The 25,437-nt window shown below is 36.5% G+C and overlaps 1 protein-coding gene across 1 annotated transcript; it reads left to right on the forward strand.

The window, feature by feature from the left end:
- The first annotated feature begins 230 nt into the window (after positions 1–230).
- On the forward strand, positions 231–24,588 carry LOC132845641 (collagen alpha-6(VI) chain-like). The gene is made up of 38 exons (XM_060869801.1): positions 231–316; positions 761–1,345; positions 1,474–2,037; positions 3,263–3,877; positions 4,017–4,577; positions 5,013–5,573; positions 6,798–7,373; positions 7,893–8,465; positions 8,613–8,962; positions 9,145–9,223; positions 10,115–10,260; positions 11,294–11,386; positions 11,499–11,552; positions 11,689–11,760; positions 11,861–11,887; positions 12,714–12,758; positions 12,918–12,971; positions 13,157–13,219; positions 13,891–13,956; positions 14,121–14,174; positions 14,266–14,301; positions 14,435–14,497; positions 15,109–15,171; positions 15,244–15,306; positions 15,492–15,554; positions 15,663–15,713; positions 15,818–15,853; positions 17,574–17,636; positions 17,723–17,785; positions 17,867–17,902; positions 17,979–18,015; positions 18,158–18,169; positions 18,283–18,776; positions 18,887–18,980; positions 19,141–19,809; positions 20,703–20,799; positions 23,707–23,858; positions 24,205–24,588. Exons 1-38 carry the CDS (start codon positions 241–243, stop codon positions 24,378–24,380), a joined length of 7,482 nt encoding a protein of 2,493 aa, XP_060725784.1. The 5' UTR covers positions 231–240; the 3' UTR covers positions 24,381–24,588.
- Positions 24,589–25,437: the final 849 nt, after the last annotated feature.

Raw genomic sequence — 25,437 nt, forward strand, 5'->3', positions numbered from 1 at the left:
ATGTGAAGTAAGCACATCTGCAGCAACCCTTTGTAAATAACAGTTTTTATGCAATTGTTCATACTGTATAGTTCATGTTTGATGAAGATAAAAAATAGAAAAAATTGTGATGCAAAGTTTGGACAACCTATGATGTCAGTAACACCTCATTGCAGATAAGTTATTTTTAATAGTTTGCTGCAGAGGCTGTGATTAATTCTTTTTAATTGTTCAGTATTTATCTTTTAGATCACTGAAGCCATGGAAAAAGTAAAAGGACTGCTGCCTGTCTTCATTTTAGCAAGTTTTTTTCTTGTGAGCAGTGCGCAAAACACAGGTATATAACTTGGGTTAAACTTGATGAGAGTATGAGTGATGTAAGGGGGTGCTAAAAAATTATAGAATGATGGATCTTTTGTCTAATCTTTCCTAACACTAACAATAGATGATAATATAGAAACAGAGATGTAGTAGAATATTACTAGTATATTGATCTTTGTAGAAATTGACCAATTACATTATATAACAATTCAGTTATTAATACAGACCGAGAGATAGGCTAGGGATATAAGAACCTCCTTAGCATACAATCCTGAGATACAACCTCCCAAACTTCCAAAAAGTAGTAATTTATTATTGTCAGATCATTAGAAGTGAAGGCAAATGTTTAACCAGGTATTTCCAGTTCTGAACTGTCATGAGACTATATAACTGCTAAGGCAATAAAGTTATAACATTAAATTCATCATGTGTTTTATATTCCTGTGTTTTTATTTTATAGGATGCAAAGCTAGTTTGGCAGACATTGTGTTCCTTGTGGATAGCTCTGGTAGCATTGGTGATGCAGACTTCCTGAGGGTGAAGAAGTTCCTTCACACATTCATAGTGGATCTTGATATTAATCCCAATAAAGTCAGAGTAGGACTGGCACAGTTTAGTAATGAACCTCACCAAGAGTTCCTGTTGGGGAAATATGCTGATAAGAACAACCTGCTGGAGAAGGTAGACAAACTCACCTACCTAAAAGGAGGCACTGAAACCGGAAAAGCTCTGCGCTTTATTCTAAATAATTACTTCACTGAAGCAGGTGGCAGTCGCATCAAAGAGAATGTGCCTCAGATTGCTGTGGTGATCACAGATGGTGACTCAGCTGATGAGACAAAAACTCCAGCTATGGAGCTACGGAGAAAGGGGGTGTTAATCTTCAGCATTGGGGTTGGTGAAGCCAGCATACTAGGCCTGCAGTCCATTGCTAATAAACCATATCAGCATTTTGTACAGAGTTTCGATGAATACGAGGGGCTGCTGAAAGCAGCCACCAGCACAGTAGATAAATTATGTATTTCAGTGGAGGCTCAGCAAGAAGGTAATATTATTCCCATTTTTTAAATATACCTTCCCAATCATTATTCATTTTTATAATATTTTTAAAAATTTTTGCAGTCTACCACTATTTCAACCAGTTATTTAACTGTAATAATATCCCAATTTTAGCTTTAGCACCATCGTTTGCAGATGTGTTTGTGTTGGTGGACAGCTCAGTTGAGCAGACACAAAAGGTGATGCAGTTTCTCAACCGCCTAGCCAATCTACTCAACGTGGGAAGTTCATCTAATCGCATGGCTTTGGCTCAGTTTGGTGAAGATGTTTCAGTGGAATTTCGTTTTGATGCTTACAAAAGTAAAAATGAAGCACTTGCACTCATCCGCAAATTCCGTCTCAGAGGAACTGGACAGCCCAAACTTGGAAAGGCAATAGATTATGTGCACACTCACCTCTTCGACACTGAAGCAGGCAGTCGAATTGCTCAGGGCTATAAGCAGTACCTGCTAGTGATAAGCAAAGGAGAAACTGATGACAATATTCTTACAGCAGTCCATACATTAAAGGATTATGAAGTGTCTCTTATCAATGTTGACTTCAGGAGAGAGTTAATCGATCCACAAAAGCCTGTGTTGCCAGGATATACCATCTATGCTGCACCAAAAAATGCTGCTGAAATAGCACAAGATGTGAAGATCATCATTGAAACTAAAGAACAAATTGAAGTAACTGGAGGTCAGTTCATCAATTTTTTTCATAATTAAAAAATATGAGAATAATGTGAACTATTTACATAAATGATATTTAGTATATATATCACGTGTCATTTAAAATGTAAAAATCAGGAAGATGTAGATTTTTTTCACAGATTTCTTCATATTCTTTAGATTTAACACCAGTCTTAGTTTAACCTAGCCAAACCCACCATGTTAAATGTCAGCATTCTACTCAACAAATATGCAAGCATCACATAAACAAGGACACAGAAATGAAGAAAATATCAATCAGTCTTGATGTATAGAGAGGCCTAAGAGCATCATCTGAAGATTTATTACATCCGAAGATTTCAAATGAGTTTTTTCCACCACAAATGAAAAAATACTTTGAGATTAATTGCATTAAAACTATCATACTTTAGCAACATTTCCTCTTATAAAGCTATTCCCTATGTCAAACCAAAACACTGCAGAAATGCAAAGCTATTCATGAAATTGGCTGAAATGGCTACTTCCTCCTAAAGGAAATATGTCAGCTGGAAATATGTCAGCCCTCAGAGAAAAGGGTGTTACAATATACTCTATAGGATTACTTAATGCTAACAGCATACAACTGCGAGAGATCAGCGGAACACAGGAATATGTTGCTTGTTTACAGACTACTGGGTTGAGGTTTAGTCACAGCTGAGAGATAAAGTTACATAACTTCTCCTATGTGGCAGAAAATGCTTCCATAATCCTTTCATCTGCAAATATTTTTGGTGTTTTCATTTCTACATGGTGAGAACCACATGGCCCCACTGATCAATCTAAACAGCATACTGAATGTATAATTGAACACGGGTAAATATGTTACAAGAAAGCAGAAAAAAAATCCCTGAACACATATATACTAGAGAGCACATTAAAATATCTAGTGTGGAACATGAATTGGACACAATGTGAATAAAAATAAATGCAGAAAGTGTGAACTCCAAATTGGTCCAGTATTAAACATTCCACAACCTGGTTTTACAAAGCAATATAAAAGAATGCCTCAAAAAAGATAATTCTGATTATTTGTCCTTTTAATATCCGTGGGAATTGTTGAAAGTTCAGTAACTTTCTGGCTATAAATGATATTTAAATTCATATTAAAATCATTATATATCATATTATGTACTTTTTTAATTCACTTCTATGGATTTGAGCATCTTAAAAAAAATAAATGTAAATATATATATTTGTCTCTGTTTGTATCACAGACTGCAAGTCAGTTCCGGCAGCTGATATAGTGTTTATTGTGGATGTATCAGATAATATCACGCTTCCAAACTTCAGGCTGGTCCGTAACTTTCTCCACCGGATGATTAATGGCTTGGAGATTGGCTCTGACAGTGTGCGAGTAGGAATGGTTCTGTACAGTGATACACCCAAAGCTGAATTCTACCTAAACACTTTTGAAAACAAAGAGGAGATCCTGCAATACATTAACCTTTTACAATTTAGGGGTGGGCAATCCATTACTAGCAAGGCTCTAAAGTTTGCAAGAGAGAAACTCTTCACCAAAGACACGGGCAGCCGACGTGCCTTAGGAGTGCAGCAGATTGCTGTGGTCATAACAGAAGGAGACTTACTGGATAATGTCACATTTCAAGCTTTTCAGCTAAGGCACAGTGGAGTCCAGGTCTATGCCTTGGGAGTCACGAAAGATAATGTGGAACGCTTGGAAGAGATAGCATCTTATCCTCCTGATAGGTTTGTGTTTAGTGTAGAGAACTTTGCTAAGCTTAATACAATGGAAAGAATTCTGAGGAAAATTCTGTGCAACAATATTGTGCGTTCAGGTGACAAGTCCAGTACATACAGTGTAAAGCAAGGTAAGACTCTGAACCTTTATTGCTGCTAAATATAACAGTTGTTTAGTATAAAAGTTAAGCTTATTATCTACTGTGTGTCATTTTTATAATACCTTGCCAGTCAGTTCTTTACATCAGTTTAAATTTATTGCAATTTTAGGATGCACCCAGACAGAAGAAGCAGACATTTATTTCCTCATTGACCAATCCGGAAGTATTTATCCACCATACTTTGAGGAAATGAAGAAGTTCATTGTTAAATTTCTGCTGAGGTTTACTATTGGACCAAAACAGGTCCGTGTGGGGGTGGTGAAATATTCAGATCACCACAAGTTAGAATTTAGTCTAAATGATCATAATAACAGAGACTCCCTCATAAGAGCTGTGACCAACATAAATCAGGAATTTGGAAACACAAATACAGGGAAGGCTTTGTCTTTCATGAGCCCACTCTTCAAGGAGGCTAAAAAGACTCGTGACAATAAGGTTCAAGAGATTCTCATAGTCATTACTGATGGAAAGTCTGATGATAGTGTGAAAGAGCCAGCAGTACAGCTGAGAGAACAGGGCGTGACCATATACGCCATTGGAGTGAAAGATGCCAACAAGGAAGAGCTCTTTGAAATGGCAGATGACCAAAAGAGGGTGTACTTCGTCACCAACTATGATGCACTAAATCCTCTCAAGGAAACAATTGTTAAGGATATCTGTTCAGAACAGGGTAAGGCTGTCCAATGTTCAATCTTTAATTGAACCTTCATATATATATATATATATATGTGTGTGTGTGTGTGTGTGTGTGCGTGTGTGTATATGTATATGTGTGTGTATATGTATATGTACAGTGAAAAAGTGTTTCCCTCCTTCCTGATTTTTTGTTTTTTTGCACGTTTGTCACACTTTAATGTTTCAGATCATCTAACAAATTTAAATATTAGTCAAAACATTTTTATGATCTGAAACATTAAAGTTTGTCAAACATGCAAAAAAAAAAAAATCAGGACAGGGCCAACACTTTTTCACACCACTGTTTTCATGTATGTATGTATGTATGTATGTATGTATGTATGTATGTATGTATGTATGTATTTACTACTCACTCGCTTCCTCTCTCTCTCTCTCTCTCTCTCTCTCTCACACACACACACACACATAGCCTGCAAGAACATGCAGCAGGCAGATGTCATTTTTTTGGTTGATGGTTCGAGGAGGATTACTAAAGAACATTTCTCCAAGATGAAGAAATTTATGAATACAATAGTTTCCAATTCTACAATTGGAAAGGATGGTGTACACTTTGGCGTAGTGCAGTTCGGCTCAAGCCCACGGGCTGAATTTGCCCTTAATGCATTTTCTGACAAACTATCGGTGCAACAGGCCATTACTGACATGCAACAGCTGGGCGGTGGCACTATGACCGGGAGTGCACTCGGTATTTTATCAGATTACTTTAGTCCAGCAAAAGGTGGTCGACCCAGCATTCTACAGATCCTCATTGTGATCACGGGTGGTGAATCTCAGAATGCCGTTGCTCAGCCTGCACAAGCCCTCAGAGAAAAGGGTGTTACAATATACTCTATAGGATTACTTAATGCTAACAGCATACAACTGCGAGAGATCAGCGGAACACAGGAAAATGTTTATCTGGAAAGAGATTTTGATGCATTGGACTTATTAGATAAAGATCTCTTGCTTAAGATCTGCACTTCTGTTGATGGTGAGTCATATGAAAATAATTTAACATACATCATGTTTCAATAAAAGTGAACAACAATATGATATACAATTCCCAATAAACATTATTCCACAACATTAATTTAATTTGTTTTGGTTTGTTAATTAGTCAGTTATAGTGATGGACCACTTTTGAGCATTCTTTAAATGATTATCAATTCTAGCTTAATAAAAGTGCCCTGATTCTACATAGAACCTATTGATAGAGGGAGAAACTGAAATAGGATTCTAGATGGAAACTTCTTCTGAGAGTGTGGAGATATGTCCTTTTGCATATGGGGAGAACATATTAGTCAAGCTAAACTAGAGGCTGTGTTTATTTAGGCAATATATACAATAATTATATAGCCATAGACAAACAAAACCCAATTTTTATTCCCCTCCAATAAAATACTTGATAAAAATAAAAGAATATTTATTAGAAAATAGAGCATGTGATATTTTATGTTTAGTGTCCTTCAGGCTCAAAATGCAATAACCTGCAGACAACAGCCTGTGTTGTTTTTCCAAACTCATAGCATTTTCAGTGAGGTGAGGATAAAAGATTTTATTATTAAATTCTTTTTTATTGATCTAAATTTTCAAATAAATATTGCATGTAAACTATGATTTTTTTGTTTTAAACTTTGTTATTCATATGTAGGTATACTGTATATAGAGAAGATACATTAGATAGATGTTAGTAGTAGTTAGATATAATAAGCCAAATGTTAGAGATATGGTATATTTGGAGAAATACACATATGGCCAAAACTATGTGGGCACTTTACTCTTACAGTCATGTGTGGGCTTGACACAAAGTTAGAAACACACAACTGTCTTTGTATGCTGTATTATAAACATTCTCTTTCTATCTAAGGATCTAAGGGACCTAGCTCAGAAAATTCCCCTGTGCACTTAGTAGTATCATTGAAGACATGGATGAACTAATTGTACTAAGGCTAATGGGCATAAATCCTTATAGCCTCTTTTCAAAGTCTAGTGGAAAGCAGAAGTCTAGAAGAAAAAAAGGCTGTTATAGCAGCAAAGGGAGAGCAATTTAAAATGAATGGCAATGGTTTTGGAAAGGGATGTTTAAGTGTCTTTAAATGTCCACATACTTTTGGCCATATAGTGTATCTATACAGTCTTCCATTAATATGGCAAACTTATTTAAAATGCTCTGCTTAACAATTGTCCTTATTTTGTATCGTTCTTTTCTTCTTAGATTGCCAGAAATCACAAGTAGCAGATGTCGTCTTCTTAGTGGATGATTCCACAAGCATTAGCGATGATAGCTTTATGAGTATGAAGTACTTTATGAACTCAGTGGTGAACTCCACACAGGTTGGAAGAGACAGTGTCCGTTTTTGTACTATTCTCTACTCTGATGGAGCAGAGGCCAAATTTTCCCTTAATCAGTACTACAGTAAACGGGAAGTACGGGACGCTATAAATAATCTAAAGCACAGTCGTGGGAACACGTACACGGCCAAAGCACTCCTTTACTCACTGACCTACTTTAGTGAAGCCAGTGGTGGGAGAGGTGCAAAAGGTGTCCCACAAATGATGTTCGTCATCACAGATGGTGAGGCCACAGACCCACATGATTTACCCAAAGCTTCTAATGAACTTAAAAACTATGGTATTAGTGTTTATGGTATTGGAGTGGCTCAAGCAAAAACAACTGAGCTAGAAATCATAACCAAAGACAAAAACAAGGTCTTCAAGGTTGATGACTTTGAAGCGTTAAAGGCCCTTCAACAAAACATTTCCAGTGTGATCTGCAACAACACAAAACCAGGTAATTGCATACCATTGGGATATTAGCAAAGAAAATTTAGAGTTCAAAACGAATTGTGTTTAAATGTTCTATTGTAATTGTGTACTGTTAACTAAAATTGGACCAGACACCTAATTTAATAATAGCATCTAACATTAACTTCTGATCAAGTCTGAATAATTTCTCCTGGTATTAAGACCACCAGACCACCATTTTCTGTCATAGAGATTACAATATGTACAATGGATATTAAAAAAAATGAATATGAAGGCTACCAATAGAACAGTAATAACATTAACAATGCTGCAGGAATGTCTAACAAGTACAGATCACTTCATGTGATAGTAAGCAATCAATTTTCATGATAGATTTTCTTATTAAAAAAAAGCCTAAATCTCCCCAAACAATGTGGCAAAATCATGTCAGCTTATCCCCATATGAGCAGACTTTTTATGTCCGCTGAGTGTTCTGTCCTACAAAGTATTTTATTATAGTAATGCATTACATAACTAATTTCAGTCTGACTTCACTGTTTTTCAGAGTGTGAGAAAGCATCAGCTGACTTGGTTATATTGATTGATGGGTCTCTAAGTATTGATGATCTGTCATGGAAGACCATGATCAATTTTATGCTTAGCCTCATCGACAATCTACGCATCAAGCAAGATCTCTTTAGAATTGGTGTAGCACAGTTCAGTACAGAGTACAGAAAGGAATTTTACTTGGATAAATATTCTAACGAGCTTGAGATGAAGAAGGCTATTCAGGACATCACGCAAATTAAAACACATACACACATTGGAGCTGCTCTTAAAAAAGTGCAAGAGTTTTTCGACACTAGTAAAGGGAGCCGCATTCAAGATGGAATTTCACAGAACCTACTCTTGATCACTGATGGAGAATCACAGGACAGGATTGATGATGCAGCCGATAAATTGAGGGCCAAGGGCATTCAGATGTTTGTGATTGGAATAGGCAAAGTCTCAGTCCCAGAGCTCAACTACATTGCTGGGTCACCTGAAAGGGTTTATACTGTAGACAATTTTGACCACCTCAAATTAAACAGAACAACACAGCTGGTGATCAATAAAATTTGCACACACGATGAAGCAGGTAAGTATAGAAGGCAAACATTTCTCAATAAGACTGAATATATAAGTACTGGTATTTTTAAATCAGCATTTAACATCTAGCTGCATTTAAGGCACAGCCTTCTAATACTGTACAGCCTTCTAATAATGTAATTACTTCTTCTTACAGGGTGCACTGTCGATATTGGTATTGGATTTGATATCTCACATAGTAGTTCAAGCTCACAGTCACTCTTTAATAGCCAATATAAGCTGCAGGCCTACTTACCTGAGATTATAAGATACATCTCCACTGTGAACAACTTGTGCTGTGTACCCCAGATACGATCTTTGCCAACCAACATTGGTTACCGTTTGGTTGCTAGCAATGGCAGGATATTGTATGACCCTAATTTTGAGCATTACAATGAAGAAATAGTGGCGAAGGTAATTGCTCAAATGACTCAAGAACTGGTCTTTAACACCAAACTCCTTGACACTTTTGAGGAAAAGTTTGCTGGTTCTGGAGCTGGTGTAAAGGTAAACAGCATTATTTTAATTAGTTCATGTAAAATGAGTACTATGTGTTTCATGCTAAGAGATATTTGGTGAGAAATACAGACAAATTGTTCTTTTAAAGTGTATAAATGGTAACATTAATATTTTCATTTTGAGCTACATTCAAAACCAAATTCTTAAACTGCACTCAATGACATGTTCAGGTAGTGATCATTTTCACCGATGGCCTGGATGCACCTGTTGATGACCTCATATTTGCGTCCAAGAACCTCAAGAAAAGTGGTAAGGGAACGGCATTAGGAAATGTTTTGGTTTAGAAGTTTTATACAATATGCAGGGTATCCCAAAGGTCTCCATAAACAGGGAAAATTAATATGTTTTAGCCAAATGTCTTCCAAAATTGTTCATACTTAGATTGTATGTTTTGTAGGTAGCTTTAAGAGTGCATTTGACAAAAGAAGAAAGCATTAAAATCATTCTCGTGGTTGAATAGGTAAGCTTGTTTTACATTGCACAAACCCTAGGCAACAATTTGATATGTCCTGAAACAGAAAGAAACCACTGACACCAAAACCAAGGAAAACAACAACAGCTGATGCCAGAAAAAAATGTGACCGCTGTAAGGAAAAAAAACCCTCCAGGGTAGTGGTTAAGGTATCACAATCCACTATTCAAAAATTGGCCAGATTGAAATTTTAAAAATACAGAGATAAGCCACAAACATGCCAAAGTGTGGAGAAAGGATCTGCTCATAATCCAAAACATACAAGCTGATCTGTGAAACTTGGTGGAGGTAGATTTATGGCTCGGGCTTGCATGGCTGTTTCAGTTCCGGCTCACTGATATTTTTATCATTATGGTATGGGAGAGCACAAAAGAAAATGGCAATCAAGGGAAATGCAACCAAATATTAAGTGATATTTACTTCAAGACTTCAAGACTCCTATACATTAACACAAACAATGAATTGGCCTTGCTTTTCCAATAGTTTCAGTGGAGACTGCAAGGATTGCCTGTTCTAAAAAAAATTACATTACTTTTTTTTTTCTCTCTTATATGACTATATATGTTATATATTCTTATGTAATGCATATGTCACCCCATTGTGTTAAGGTCAATAGTGTCAATTACTGAGCCACAACTGTGTTTTTGCCCTTTGTATTTGTGTGACAGGAGTTCATGCACTGATTCCAATAGCTCTAATGAGAGACCAAAACCTCATGGATCTACAGAAGGTGGCGTTTGGACGAGGATTTGGCTACCATGAGCCTCTTATGGTCAACATGAAAAATGTGGGCAGTGCTTTGCAGAAGCAGATTGTGAGTGAATATATATCTTTCAAATGCTAAATGCCAAGTGAAAAGTAAATAAATTAAATCACTTACCCTGTCTAATGTTCAAGAACGGCCCACAGTTCTTGATATATAATATAATTGTCATTTAGTTAGACCAATATACCATTCTTTCTTCCCACTGCTCACTGCGCACGAAACAGTAATCACCAACTAATGAGAGTGATTGTAAACTTAAGAAAGCTGATCGGTCAAAAATATATGTTGCGGGCCAATAGCTAAACATAAACCCACTCAGCCTTGTTCTCTGTGTTTCACGCACTCACTCATTCACACACACACAAGCTGTCAGGTCACCAGGCACATGTTCATGCCGGATCTGTTAAAATAAATACCCGAACACAAGAAACGAGAATCTGACATTTTCCGGAACAGGATCTGGCTCAAGTTAAATACTATTCATCTGAGTAACAATATCAGATGAAAATCGAAGCGCAAAATGTAAAATCACCCAGTACTCTTGTGTATTAAATTCTTAATTTGGAGTAAATGTATAAGTAACATTGTGCCCGACAATGCATACAAATGAATTGAAGAATTTTAAAATTCCACCATAATTTATGATAAAAATCAATTATCTTATCAATTATCAATTACTTATTATAACAATTAAGTAACTCGATTCAACTCTGATGTATGTGAACTTCCTCATGGACCTTCTATACCTTGTATAAATGAATAGTTTCATGCAAGTGTACAATCTTTTGATTTGCTATGAATATAGACCTGACAATTGTCAGAGAACGGCAGTGGCCAGAGCACATACTGTATAAAAACCCGACCCAAATGCAGGGATTGCAAAAAAACGATTTATTAACAAACACGAAAAACATAGACAGGGAACAATTACGAGAAATGGAAATACGACACAGCAAAACAAACAGGATACATAAACCAACATAGACAAAGAAAATTAATTATATAAATAGAATATATAAACAGAGTCCTGACCTTTTTGTAAAAAGAATTAATTTGTCTTCTATTCCTGTCTTCTTTCTAGGAGACTGTGGCCTCGCGAGAGTGCTGTAATGTGATGTGTACATGTTCTGGTCATGAAGGGGTACAAGGACCTCCAGGACTTCCAGGGACTAAGGTATCATATCATGTCATATAAGAGACATGTACTGATACTACAATACAGAATAGTCAAAGTGTAAAATTCCTAGTACCTGTCATGAAATTGCCTGTCTGTTTCCTCTTAAAAGGGCCCCCCTGGATGGCGTGGACATCCTGGATTTCCTGGAGAAGAAGGAGGAATTGTATGACTCTATTAGTAATCAATCTTATTTATATCATCTTAATGGTTCAAACTTTTTCATATGACTTGGTACAGTATATGCTCCAAAGCAGGAATCCTATGTAATGATTTTTCACACTAAAATTGTGGTGTTTCAGGGGGAGAGAGGGCCACAAGGTCTGAATGGAACTCAAGGACATTCAGGCTGCCATGGGAAAAGAGGTCAAAAGGTAGCAGTGGTTCACATCAGAACATACTACATAATACATAATAAAACAAGCTCATAATTTGCATTTAACTAAGAAATTCTCATCTTAAAATTCTCCACAGGGTAGCAGAGGCTACACAGGTGATGCAGTAAGTATTGAATTAGGCCACATATGAATGGTGCAATGATCTAACAGATATAATAATAAGACAAATTGAGACATTTTTTCAAGTGGTTGAGGCTGGGTTGTTGATTGGAAGGTCGGGGTTCAAGCTTAAGCACTGCCAAGATGTCACTGTTGGGCAAATGAGCAAGGCCCTTGACCCTCCCTGCTCCAGAAATGCTATATTATGGATGCTCCTGTGCTCAAACTCTGATCCCAACCTCCTCAGTTGGGAGATGTGAAGAAAAGAAAAGAAAAGAAAAGAAAAGAAAAGAAAAGAAAAGAAAAGAAAAGAAAAGAAAAGAAAAGAAAAGAATTCCACTGTGCTGTAATGTAAATGTGACAATAATAAAGGCTTCTATGCCCCAGTGGTTTTACATTAAACCATACAAAGGTTTACACACGAAACCGTACAAGTGCTACTGTCACCGTACAAATGTCTGTTTATGTGAAAATTTAAAAGTAACAGTGTAACAATACAAATGGATTTAATGAAGTGAAGCCTCACATATAGACTACAACAATCACTATCACAATGATAATGAGGTATGCTTGTATTTTCTTGCTGATATACTAAGAGACTTGACATTACTGGCTTTAAAACCATTCTCTATGAGTAATTTGATATAAAGGTAAATATTGAATTCAGCTGCACAAGAATTATTTAAAAAAATCCAGGAAATACACATGCAAAGAATATATATATTTGCATGTGTAATATATTTATGAGTACTACAGCTATAGTTGGTAGTCAGTTGTATGTGCCTGATAAGGAAGAATTCTTACCACATATTTTCTGCTATATTTCATAGGGTATAGATGGAGAAAATGGTGTGGGTGGAATTGATGGTGAACAGGTAAGGTAACACTAACAATTTTTATAGATTGATTGATAGATAGATATGTTGGTTGGTTTTAGTAATGTCTCATTCTTCTTAAACATGGAACAGCTGGCTAGTATATTTATATGATTAATTGTGCATACAGTGATTAGATTTTTTGGGTACTTTCTTTAGGGTGAGACTGGATTAGCAGGATACCCAGGAGAGCGGGGCGATCCAGGCCACCAAGTAACAGTTTTTTGCTCTGTATTTTAGACTGTGGGATATATTAGAATTCAAATGTACTCTATACAGTTCTTATCCAATATCTGTGTCTTTAATATGTTAATGTTTGAATGTAGTTTACTATAGTTACATTTACTATAGTTTGCTAATATGTTTAGACTAGCAAAGTATACAATTTTTTGCTAAAGGGCAACAAGGGTATCCAAGGAATTCCAGGTGACCCAGGACAAAAAGGACTGCAAGGAGATCCGGTGAGTTTGTTTGTGTGTGTGTGTGTGTGTGTGTGTGTGTGTGTGTGTGTGTGTGTGTGTGTGTGTGTGTATGTATGTATGTATGTATGTATGTGTCACGAACACGGGATAAAACGGACCCAGATGCAGGATAGACAAATAAACAGGGTTTAATAACAGAAAAACACGAAACATGACACGGACTAGAGACGGGACCAGACAACAGTAGATTCCGCACTGCACAAGGCAACGCGACACAGTTAAATACAAAAGACAATGAGACACGATTAGGAACAGGTGTGGAGATAGGGAGGGCCAGACGAAGGCGGGGCAGACACGTGACGAGGAACGTAAACAAAGGCACATGGCCAAATGTCTGGGCTGAGTCCTGACTGTATGTATGTATGTATGTATGTATGTATGTATGTATGTATGTATGTATGTATGTATGTATGTATGTATAGAAGCATATAAATATTCCCTACAATATACTGAATGTCATGTGTTCTTATATTTCAATCTCAATACTTCAGACAAAAAATATGAATATAAATTCATTGTTTAAAAAATGGATACTAAGTGAATGTTGTATTAATTTATTCACAACCAGAAGAACTTTTAAGCATGTAAGCATTACATGTAATATATTTTAATTCAAATAATTTTCTGTCATCTTCTGCTCTTCTATGAAGGGTGAGTCAGGCATTGACAACAGTTTGCGTGGACCTAAGGGTGAGAATGGATACCCAGGCCCACCGGTATGTCAGTGTTCCGCTAAAGAATTTTATTTCTTGAGGGTTACAATAGAAAACATTTCTGATGATGAATCTTTATCAAATTCAAGATTTGCTTCCAGTGCATTGAGCATCATAATGCAGGTTACTACATAATAAATCTCTTCCTATTTCTGCTTAAATCACAGGGACAGCCAGGACTAGATGGAACTTCAGGCAGGCCTGGAGATACTGGCAGACCTGTGGGTCTCCTTTAACTGTACAAAACACATGGGTTTCAATACATGAGTTGTAATCAGTTTCAAATGAGCACATTCTTTTTATCTGTCACAGGGTCAAAATGGAAGAAGAGGCACTGCGGGTCTAATAGTATGTCTTACTTAGCACTGATAACAAAATGAATCCAAACAATAGAGTATGGATGATTTCTAAATATTACAACAGTTTTATAACAACAAGTGAAATATTGCTGTTCAACTGGATATTTTTCCCCACCCTTAAGGGTACTCCAGGACCTCCAGGAGAGCCAGGAATAAGAGGACCCCCTGGAGCTTCAGGGCCACAGGTCCTTAATTTAAGACTACTACAATGTTCTTGTTTGCTTGTTTTGGATACATTCAAATAGTGAAGCAATAAAACATGAACAAGAGCCTTAAACAGAAGCAGGAAATGAAAAAAAAATCACTTTATGCTTCTGTACTGAAGTGTCATGTGCAAAAGAAGTTTGTTCAGAAAGCCTGATAGATTAATCTTTATGAGGTTAATTTGGCCCTTCAGGTATGGCTATTTCCAGATTAATTTTGGTTTAAGTTCTGAGAAATTAAATTGAAAAGAAAGTGAGCCAACCTTGCACAGCAATATTACTCAGCTAAAGTTTATCTGGCAGAGATGTTACATTTTATCAGTTGACCACAATGATTGCTTCTGTTGATGGAAAGCAGTGACTGATGATATCAGGCAGCAAGTCACCTTTTAAATGTTCAGTGGAGTAAATTAGTTGTAGATGCATTTGAAATATCTTAATTGTATGGAGTGTAGATGGGATAAGATAAATAATGTTGGGCTTGAATACATTTGCCATCTAATTTTTAAACCTGTGGGTTTATTAATTGTATTTTATTTTTACTTTAATATTTTAATTTTTTACTGACTGATTATCTTTCTTATTCTGTCTAGGGTCCAGTGGGTCCTGATGGTAATTTAGGTCCTGGTGGAATGCCTGGTTTTCCAGGATCTCAGGTATGCTTCCAAATTAAAGTTAAATATAAACCTATTAAAGATGTTTTAATAATGTTTAGCGCTTTTTATTAGGGATCTCCTGGCACTCAAGGAAATGTTGGATCTAAAGGAAGTACAGGGCAGAGGGGACAAAAGGTACTTTTACACTAAACACATAACCATGCAATCATGTACATACACACACGTGTGTGTGTGTGTGTGTGTGTGTGTGTGTAAGAGACAGAGACAGACAGAGAGAGAGAGAGAAAGAGAGAGAGAGAGAGAGCGAGAGAGAGAGAGAGAACGTAAGAGAAAGTGAACATGTGAATGTTCTTGTGCAGGGTCAGCCAGGGGAACCTGGAAATAAAGGAGCAGCTGGGCCAATGGGGCCCAGAGGACTTCCAGTAAGTGCAAATTATCTGATTATTTGCCAGAGGCTGATAAAATAACAAAATATATTTTAAGACATATCATGACTATGTTTTACTGTTCTCATTTTACCTCCACCACAGGGAAGTGATGGTCCAGATGGATATGGGGTACCAGGACTTAAAGGAAAGAAGGTTATATTTCTATCATATACCCAGTACTGCTTTACTGCTTATCAGTAAAACCTGAAACAGAATGATTTTTTTAACAAAATACTGTAATTTCTTCCTGCTAACAGGGAGATCCTGGTTTTCCAGGATATCCTGGTCTACAGGTAAGTTATTTTCAAAATATACATTTATAGAGTTTTGACTGAATTTGTTATAGTTTCTGAAGCCTTTTTTAGAAATGTACAATGAGGATATACAGTACATTCATACAGCTTCTATTCAGTAAAGCATGCAGAAGAAAAATCTAAATTAAATCACTTTTATTTGGTATGTCCACCTTTTCACCATCCAACATCAATTCTTGTTATGCATACATTTTTACATTTTTATTTATCCACATTATATTACAGTATTTATTTCCAAATTTATTATGGAAACCCTTGTACAGTACAAAATAAGTACAAACAGAATACATTCATTCATATTTGGATTCATATCCAATGAGGACCAATATTTGGATTTGCATTGAGACTGAAACCTTTGTTATGAGATTCTAATAGGTTGAAAATTCTCAAGGCTAATCCCAAAGACACACACATTAGATATTTATGAAGACATCATATTAGGGTACTAAATACACGCATTTTGCACATTATTCTTTACTCTGCCACAGAAAAACACAGAAACCCAGCATACGTCTTCATTTTCTTGCTTTAAATGATCAATCTTAAAGCAATTTTAATTTACAAAGTATGGATTCTTATAAAAGCCATTTTGCAAACATTTTATTAATTCTATCTTGCAGCTTTCACAGAATTTAAACCTGTTTAGCTGGCTAACACAAACATAGCCTATTTAACATATTCCTTATAGCAGTGTTAAAACCAGCAGATTCAAAGTCTGCAGCAACAGATCAGCAGCCTGAGAATCATAAAGTTTGCTAAGACTTCATAAAAAATGAACAAGTGGATGACCATCGCAAACGTTGAGGTTGCACTAGAATTCTGAAGAGTTTATCCCCTAATAGCAGGGAGTTGTAGTGTCTTAGGGCTCTGTAAGCACTTATTATTTATTATTATGCTTCTAGTATACAGTAATATTGTAGGTTACATCTTTATATACTTTATTAAATAACAAAAAAATATCACGAGAGAATATCATTATTTATTTTACCTTGTATTTTGCACATATTGTGGCATGCATTACCATGTAATGTAGGAGTATGTTAAACATTGCCGGTTTGTTTTTTATCTTCACTATATAGGTTGTGCTTAAATTTGGATGCTATTTTATGTCAAGTAATTTCATTAAAATAAACTGTAAAAAATGCATATCCAGTTGTATCAAAGCCTCCTAAAGTTCATTCATTCATTCATTCATTTTCTATTGCTTATCCGAACTACTTCGGGTCACGGGGAGCCTGTGCCTATCTCAGGCGTCATTGGGCATCAAGGCAGGATACACCCTGGATGGAGTGCCAACCCATCGCAGGGCACACACACATTCTCATTCACTCATGCAATCACACACTATGGACAATTTTCCAAAGATGCCAATCAACCTACCATGCATGTCTTTGGACTGGGGGAGGAAACCGGAGTACCCGGAGGAAACCCCCGAGGCACGGGGAGACCATGCAAACTCCACACACACAAGGCGGAGGCGGAAATTGAACCCCCAACCCTGGAGGTGTGAGGCGAACGTGTTAACCACAAAGCCACCGTGCCCCCCACCTCCTAAAGTTCCCATTGTAAAAGCATGTCCAACTCAAATTAGTAGACATTAATTTTAAATAAGCAGGGCACTAAATAACTATACCTAATAGTAAAAATTATAGAATCCTGCTCTGAAATAGTTCAATGACACTATCAGTTTTATGTTCAGGGTGATCCGGGAGATCCTGGGAAAAATGGAGGTAATGGTCCTAAAGGCAGAAGAGGAAGAGGGGTAAGGATAGTTGTCATTAAGGATTCATAAATAATAATAATACCTCTGTCTGACTGGTTTCTCAAATTTGGCTTGATTCATTACAGGGAAATGCAGGCAGGCCAGGAGAACCGGGTAATCCTGGTGACCTTGGACCAGCTGGACACAGGGTTTGAAAGCTTTATTATCATTATTTGTGATATTTGAAATATTATTAATTTGATCAATATTTTTTATATTTTTACTAAAAGGGCTCTAAAGGACCACCAGGAACCAGAGCAATGACTGTAAGTTCAAGCCTTTTTTTTCAGGGATCACAGATCAGTTTCTTTCTGCTATAACTATTGCACTGTTTTTTTTTAGACTTGTCAATTGATCAGCTACGTACGAGACAACTGTGGTAAAGTTTCATAATTCTAATCTTGAATTCACTTTATCCCTGAAGATTATTTGCATTTTTAAATGAATTAATTTGCATAATTAGATTACATTTAATTCTAAGTTTATACTCATTTTAACTTCATCATGTTTTATTCCCACAGTCTGCTGTAAAGGTAGGGCTCTTACTTTCTTTTAAATGCAACACACCATTAATAAGTCAATGTTTAAAAGAACATCAGTGAACATGAACACATCTTTTTTCTTTTTGGCATGTCTGCACCTCTAGATAAAGCAACTTGCCCTGTCTACCCCACTGAACTGGTGATTGGTTTGGACATGTCTGAGGACATGACTCCTGCATTATTTGGGAGAATGCGCTCAACTCTTCTTTCTCTGTTGGATAGCATTGATATCTCTGAAAGCAACTGTCCCACAGGGACACGAGTGGCTGTGGTCTCTTACAATTCAAACACCAAATACCTCATTCGTTTTTCTGACTATCGCCATAAGAACGACTTGGTGGAAGCTGTGAAGAACATCCCTCTGGAACGTACATCCAACAGACGCAATATTGGTGCAGCCATGCGCTTTGTGGGTAGAAATGTCTTTAAACGTGTTCGCCAGGGGGTTCTGATCAGGAAGGTGGCGATCTTCCTTTCTGGTGGACAATCCCAGGATGTGACATCTATAATTACGGCTGTTTTGGAATACAAGGCTCTGGATATAAACCTTGGTGTTATTGGTTTCAGGGAAACTCCTAATGTTCAGCGTGCTTTTCAGGTATTGTAAAATATCTGAAGCAGATGAAGCCTGTATGATCAGATTGACTGCTGTGATGCACCTTTTTGACTTTTTTTTTAATCTTTCTCTCTGTTGTGTGTTGCAATAAGGCCGATGAGACAGGAAGCTTTATTAATGTGCTGGAGAGATCACAGAACCAGAGTACAGCACTTGAGAAGATCCAGCGATGCATCATCTGCTTTGGTTAAATAATTTTTTTTTTTGTTAAATTTTGTTGATGTTGATCTGAATAATGCATTTACTGTATTATGATCTAAGAAAAAAGTTAAAAACCAGGCTGACACTTAGTTTTCATATAGAGAGGATTAATAACAATGATTTGTTTTATCTGATGTTTTCTCAGATCCTTGCAATCCAGCTACAGATTGTCCCAGCACCAGTGAGATGCCCACTCCAGAGCAGGTAAACATGGACGTGGCGTTGTTGGTGGATGGTTCTCGGAGCATCCAGGCAGATCAGTATGAGGGAGTGAAGCAAGTGTTGGGCGCCGTGTTGGACCAGTTTGTAGTGAGTGATCAGCCCAGCAAAGCTGACAGACAGGCACGGGTGGCGCTTTACCAGCAGAGCTCATCATACAGTGAGGCCCAGGCTTCAGTCAAGCAAATATTTAATTTTCAGCAGTTCCATGACCGCAACCTGATGAAGCAGAGCATCTTTGAAAATCTACAGCAGACTGGTGGATACTCCAGGTTGGGTCATGCCATAGAACACGTAATCATGCAGGGCCTCCTTACTGTTTCCAGGCCTCGAAAAAACAAGATGTTGCTGCTTATAGTTGGAGGAGAGGCAGAATATTTGGATAGAGAAAAACTGGACTTTATCTCCATGAAAGCAAAGTGTCAGGGTGTGGTGCTTTTCACTCTTACAGTCGGGAATCACTTTAACAGCACACAGGTGGAGGAGCTTGCCAGCATTCCCACAGAGCAGCACATAGTTCACTTGGGCCATGTAAAGCAAGGAGAACAGGAATACACTCGACGCTTTATAAGGACTTTCCTACACATTCTGAAACGTAAGAGAAATGTGTTTTACAAAAATATATTTGGAATTAAAACTAATCACTTTGATTAATCACTTTGAGATTTCATGAAAAAGAAGTATCGTTTGTTTCTAATCACAAATCAAAAGATAAATGCACACATATTGTACATTTTCAGCAAAATAACAGTACTTCACATAAATATTTCCAGTGATAGAAGATAATCTCTAATTACACTGCAGTTAGTATAATATAAGTGTAATTATACATTTACACCAGTGGTGTCAAATTTTATCCATCTGGTGTGGGTGCAGGTTTTCATTCCAACCCAGCAGAAGCCACACCTGATTCCACCTGTTTATTCAGTTGTTCTTGGCTTTTATTAGACTCTGGTGTGGCTTCTGCTTGGTTGGAATGAAAACCTGCACCCACACCGGATGGATAAGATTGGACACCGCTGGTGTAAATGTATGCATAATCCAAACTCAACATTTCCACTAGATTTGCATTTTCTTGCATGTTTCTTGCATTTTCTTGCATGTTTATGCCGATGATTGCCAATAACCAATAAATTGCCAAGAATGTGAAAGGCATAGCTGATTTGCATATAGTGACAGCCACAATACTCCATAAATTTAATGCAAATACAGCTGTGAGCACAAAGAGATCAATCAGGATAAAGCCTGCAAATCAGTATTGTTGAGACAAGTCGATCTTCATTTTATACAGTACAATTTTTGTCACAATTGAATGATTAGTTTAACTTGTCGTCATTTATGGGCTTTACAAGATTGACTGGATTTTTACATATTAATTTTAACAGCTCTAACTAAAACCAGTGATCTCCTATACTCTTTTGTTTCATTCTCCCAAATATTGTATGGATGTATGGTTGAGTTGGGTTTGTTCTGATTTTATGTATACAGGAGACATGAACACCTATCCTGCTCCATTGCTTAAAAAACAATGTGAGCAACAGCAAGGTCTTATCCCTGAGGCTGCAAAGATGACACTCAGTGATGGGTAATATTTAAAAAAAGCCTTTTACAGTATACATTTTTTGTGTATCTTGAAGATTTACTGCAGCTGTTTAAAGTCCCTGCTTTGTCATGGACATTTTGCCTTCAGTTCAGCCTTCAGCCTGGATTTGGGCTGTTTCTCTTAATCCTATTAACTGGCATCTTCAGATCTCTCCACAGTGGTCCTGTGCCATTTGAGTGTGTGATCAAGCACATTCAGATACAATGTACCTTGTCTTGGCTGTGTTTTGGGTCATTGTCTTACTGGAAGGTGCTTCTATTCTGAGGTTGTGTGCAATCAGTATTTGGCTGCATTCATCCTTCCCTTAATTATGACCAGTCTCCCCACCCCTGATGTAGAAGAACACCCTCACTGATGCTGCCTTCACCATGGTTCAACAAAATTTATTTGATTTGTCATTGATGAGCAGTGCCTAACATTTACCAAACATAATGCATAAAGATTCTGTGTTTTCCTAATCAGACCAGAGAATTTATCTCCTCATGCTTATCAAATGACTGAGGGCTTCTGTCTAAATACTCTGCCATAATGTCCTGCTTGCTGGAGTATATCTTAGATGATTATACTTCCAAGGTGTTCTTTGTGGAGGATACTGTATCTGATCCCCTTCTAGCCCATTTACTGAGTATGGCAGGTCAACTGTAGGAGGAATCCTGATGGGCCCACTGCCCAGATCTATGTTTAAGCATTAGTTCTTTGGGCTTGGTATTTGTTCATACGTGAATTGTGGACCAAATAATACAAAGTATATTGTTTATATATTAATTAAATTAGCCACAAGTGGACTCCAGTCAAGTTTTAGAGACCTCTCAAGATAAGCAAAGTAAACAATGCAATGCTACAAAACATGTAGCATTGTTTAATTATGCATTCACATTTAAGATTCTTATTAATAATAGATTATGTCCAAATTAATTTTTTTTAATTACGTTGTGGGTGGTGGAATTCCAAACTGTATGAGGTTTGTGATACGTTTATTGTCATGTGCATAAAGAGTGCTTCTATAAACAAGCTTCTATAACCAAATAACATAAAATGCTACAGGTGTACACTACTGCCCATATATATGTAAAAGACAGAGCTGTAAACAACGTGAGCAGTCATAAAATGGCATAGTTAGTTGCAGATATTGCATATATTCAGCACTATTTATTATTAATAGACTGTGGAAGATAATGCACATACAGTACAAGGACATTCAGAGTCAGAGGCTGATTTCTGTACAGTATAATAAGTAATAAAGCTAAAGTACAGTATATGGTACAAACATTGATTTGTACTTGTAATGATGTTTTTGGTTAATGGTTATGACATCACAGATAAATTGTAATAGAATAATTTACCTTTTTATCGGACATTGTGTGCTGATTACAAAAAAATATTCCACAGCACAGCTGAATTCTTGGATTAGAAGCTTTTAATTCATTCATCAGAAACTAAAACAGCTTGTATATAAATAATTTTGACAGTAAGATAAATATGTTTATGTTAATGTGCTCATTCAGAGAGATTTGTTCAATAGGCACTCCACATAATTTCAGCATAATGAAAGAAAAAAAAAATGTTATCCAACATCTAAACAAACAGTATAATCACTGAAGATTGTTTACCATTTATGGAATGAGTGTCTAGTGGTAGAGGTCAGAAAGTTTCTCAACAGTGAAAACAGTTAATATTAAGCTTACATTATACTCATTAAGCTATATACAGTCGTTTCTTCACTTTTTTTTTACTTAATCTTGAATATAAGCAACAAAAAAAAAACACAGTTTGCCAGCTATGAAATGTATTACTACAGGCAATATAAAAGATGTAGCCATGGCAATACAGGCAATATTGACCTTAGTACCCTGGGGTACTCTAAAAAACATTGAGAAAAATATTATATACTTACCATATGCACATAATTTCAAAAGTCAGTGACATTTTTTAAAGTCAGCCATATTGAGTTTTATCCATGGATATGGTTGTCCCCATTATTATGTTGGCTTTGTAAAAACCAACATTGTTATACTAGTGGAGTTATTTTTCTTAGCCAACTTTATTAATTGCTACTCCTCCTAGAGTTTTGAGCCACATGCACCAAATTTGGTCGTAGACCCTGGTCTGAAGTTTATTACTTTTCTAATCGATCGGAATTCTGGCATTCCCAGTACGGAAGCCTAAAAGTGGCCCTTTTTCCCATAGATTCCCATTATAAACTTTAGAGGGGTATAATTTTTCGAGTAGCCACTTTTCTCCAAAAATATTGGTAAACCACCAGGTATTCTGGTCACGGCACTCGACACCACATGATGTCACATGCAGCCCCGCCCCCAAAATAAGCAAAATCAAAAATTAGCACAACATGGACACGTCATATATCAAAACACAGCACAATATGGAGAATTGCGTCACGGGTATTCTACTCACGTCACGTGACATCACATGATGTCACGTGAAAATAAAACATTAGCACAACATGGACATGTGACATTTCAGAACACTCAGCCCAATGAGGGGAACTGTTTTACGTGTATTCTCCTCACGTTACATGATGTCACGTGCAGCCCCGCCCCCAAAATAAGCAAAAACAAAACATTTCCACAACATTGACATGTGACATATTAAAACACTCAGGACAATAAGGGTAATTGTGTCACAGGTATTCAGATGACGTCACATGCTCATAACTGCTCGGCTCCAAATGTATTGGCACCCTAGCGGTCCACTAGCTTTCTGAATCAAAAAAGTCACACATACCCTTATGTCCAGTCACCTCCAAAAAGCACCGACCTTTTGCCAAAGCCAATATCAAAGTTTGTCATGTCATTTGTCATTCATAATTAACTTATGTTTTGCAAATCAGGAGCAATCAGAACTTGATTAAAGGTGGTATTTCTTTTTCAGGATTCCTTCGACAACATTAATATACAAAGAGCATGAATTAGAGGAGGAGAAAGAAGAATATTCAGCTCATGAAGAATATGTTGAACATACTCAGATGGAGACTGAATACGAAACTTGGGACTTGTTGCCTCCAGGACATAGAGATTCAAATGGTAATGTAGGCTCATTTTCATTGTATAACTGAGCAATTCTTAAAAAAAAATCATGGGTTACCTGTGTTCCATGCATGTTTCTGTACTTTTTTGCTTATTGCTCAGTGCTTACTGCATATGGACAGAAGCACTGTGTATGGAGAATATGTCCAAAGTTAGTACTATAATAGTGCAGTTAGTGTATGCTCATGCTTCTTGTTATGGCAAAAACAGCTTTAGTACTGAATTCAATGTTCCAAGATTTTTTGTCATCTGTATTCATAAACACTGCAGTATTGTTGTTAAAAATGTAATTTTAAAGTTTTCCTGCTAACATCCCCTTTTCTCTCTATCTTTCCCCTTCCAGATGTGTGTTACCTGAAAAAAGATGTAGGGCCCTGCAAAAAATATGTAACCAAATGGTTCTATGATCAAGAGAAGAACAAGTGTATTCGCTTCATTTATGGAGGATGCAATGGGAATCTTAACAGATTTGACACTCAGTATGAATGTGAAACCCGCTGTGTGGACATTTTCAAATGATTCCCTCTTTTCTCTGGTTATATACTAAATGATGGCACAGTAGTATGACAATATTTTTACTATGTAATATCAAAATTACTGTACATTGCACTCATTAAAGCTCCTGCTTCTTTTTTGCCCTAACTGAAGTAAAAACATTTACATTCCACATCCATGAAATGATAGAAGCATTTTATTTTGCTGTAAATAAAACCTTTATACTAAGTTACTCATTTTGCCTCATTGACTGTAAACAATTTTGTATCATAGCAATAAATGTTGAATCATCTTGTGGGATAGCCAAACTCATATAAATGATGTCATTATGTTGTCTTAAAATTCAAAAAAGACTGATATTTTACAAATATTTGCTCACTTTGAAAACTCATTACAACACTTCGCCATGGTTATTAGGATACAAGAGGTTTTCTGTAGATGCGCTAGGGCAAAATAAATATTACAATAATAACGTTATAGGCTATATAAGCGGCTGAAAAGATGTTCAATTGTCCATTTTCTCAAAACAGTCATATACTACAAATAAATGTTTAAAATATCCACGTGCGATGTACAAATGGAGATACAATGCCTCAATTCGTGTCCCTGTCCGATCTTTGCAACGCATGCCTTTAATTTTTGTAGTGCATTTTTTCAAATTTGTCAAATTTCATATTAAAGAACATCAGAGATCTGAACACTTGTAAAACATCTATTTTTCATCTAGTTATTAATTATCAAATAAAAAATTTTATGTTGTATATTATAGTAATTTTGATAGTTGAACAAATATATGCAAAATAATAAGTATTAAGATGTCAAGTAATAAGATATCAAGTCACTGACACAGTTTGGTTTTCTTACCAAGAAATAATGAACAAGCTGAGAACTGTCTATAGTCATACTGTATACGTTTATGAAAACACTAAAAAATGAAATCATGCTTGAAACTTCTGAAAATGACTCAACCAACCTACTTTCAAATAGCGTTCGAAAAGCAATGAATTTTGAGTAGCAACACCGCAACCAAATAAACAATATGCATTATTAATTATGAAGGGTCCTTCATTAAAAGCCTTTA

This window comes from Tachysurus vachellii, chromosome 5, assembly GCF_030014155.1.
Source record: "Tachysurus vachellii isolate PV-2020 chromosome 5, HZAU_Pvac_v1, whole genome shotgun sequence".
NCBI classification, from domain to species: domain Eukaryota; kingdom Metazoa; phylum Chordata; class Actinopteri; order Siluriformes; family Bagridae; genus Tachysurus; species Tachysurus vachellii.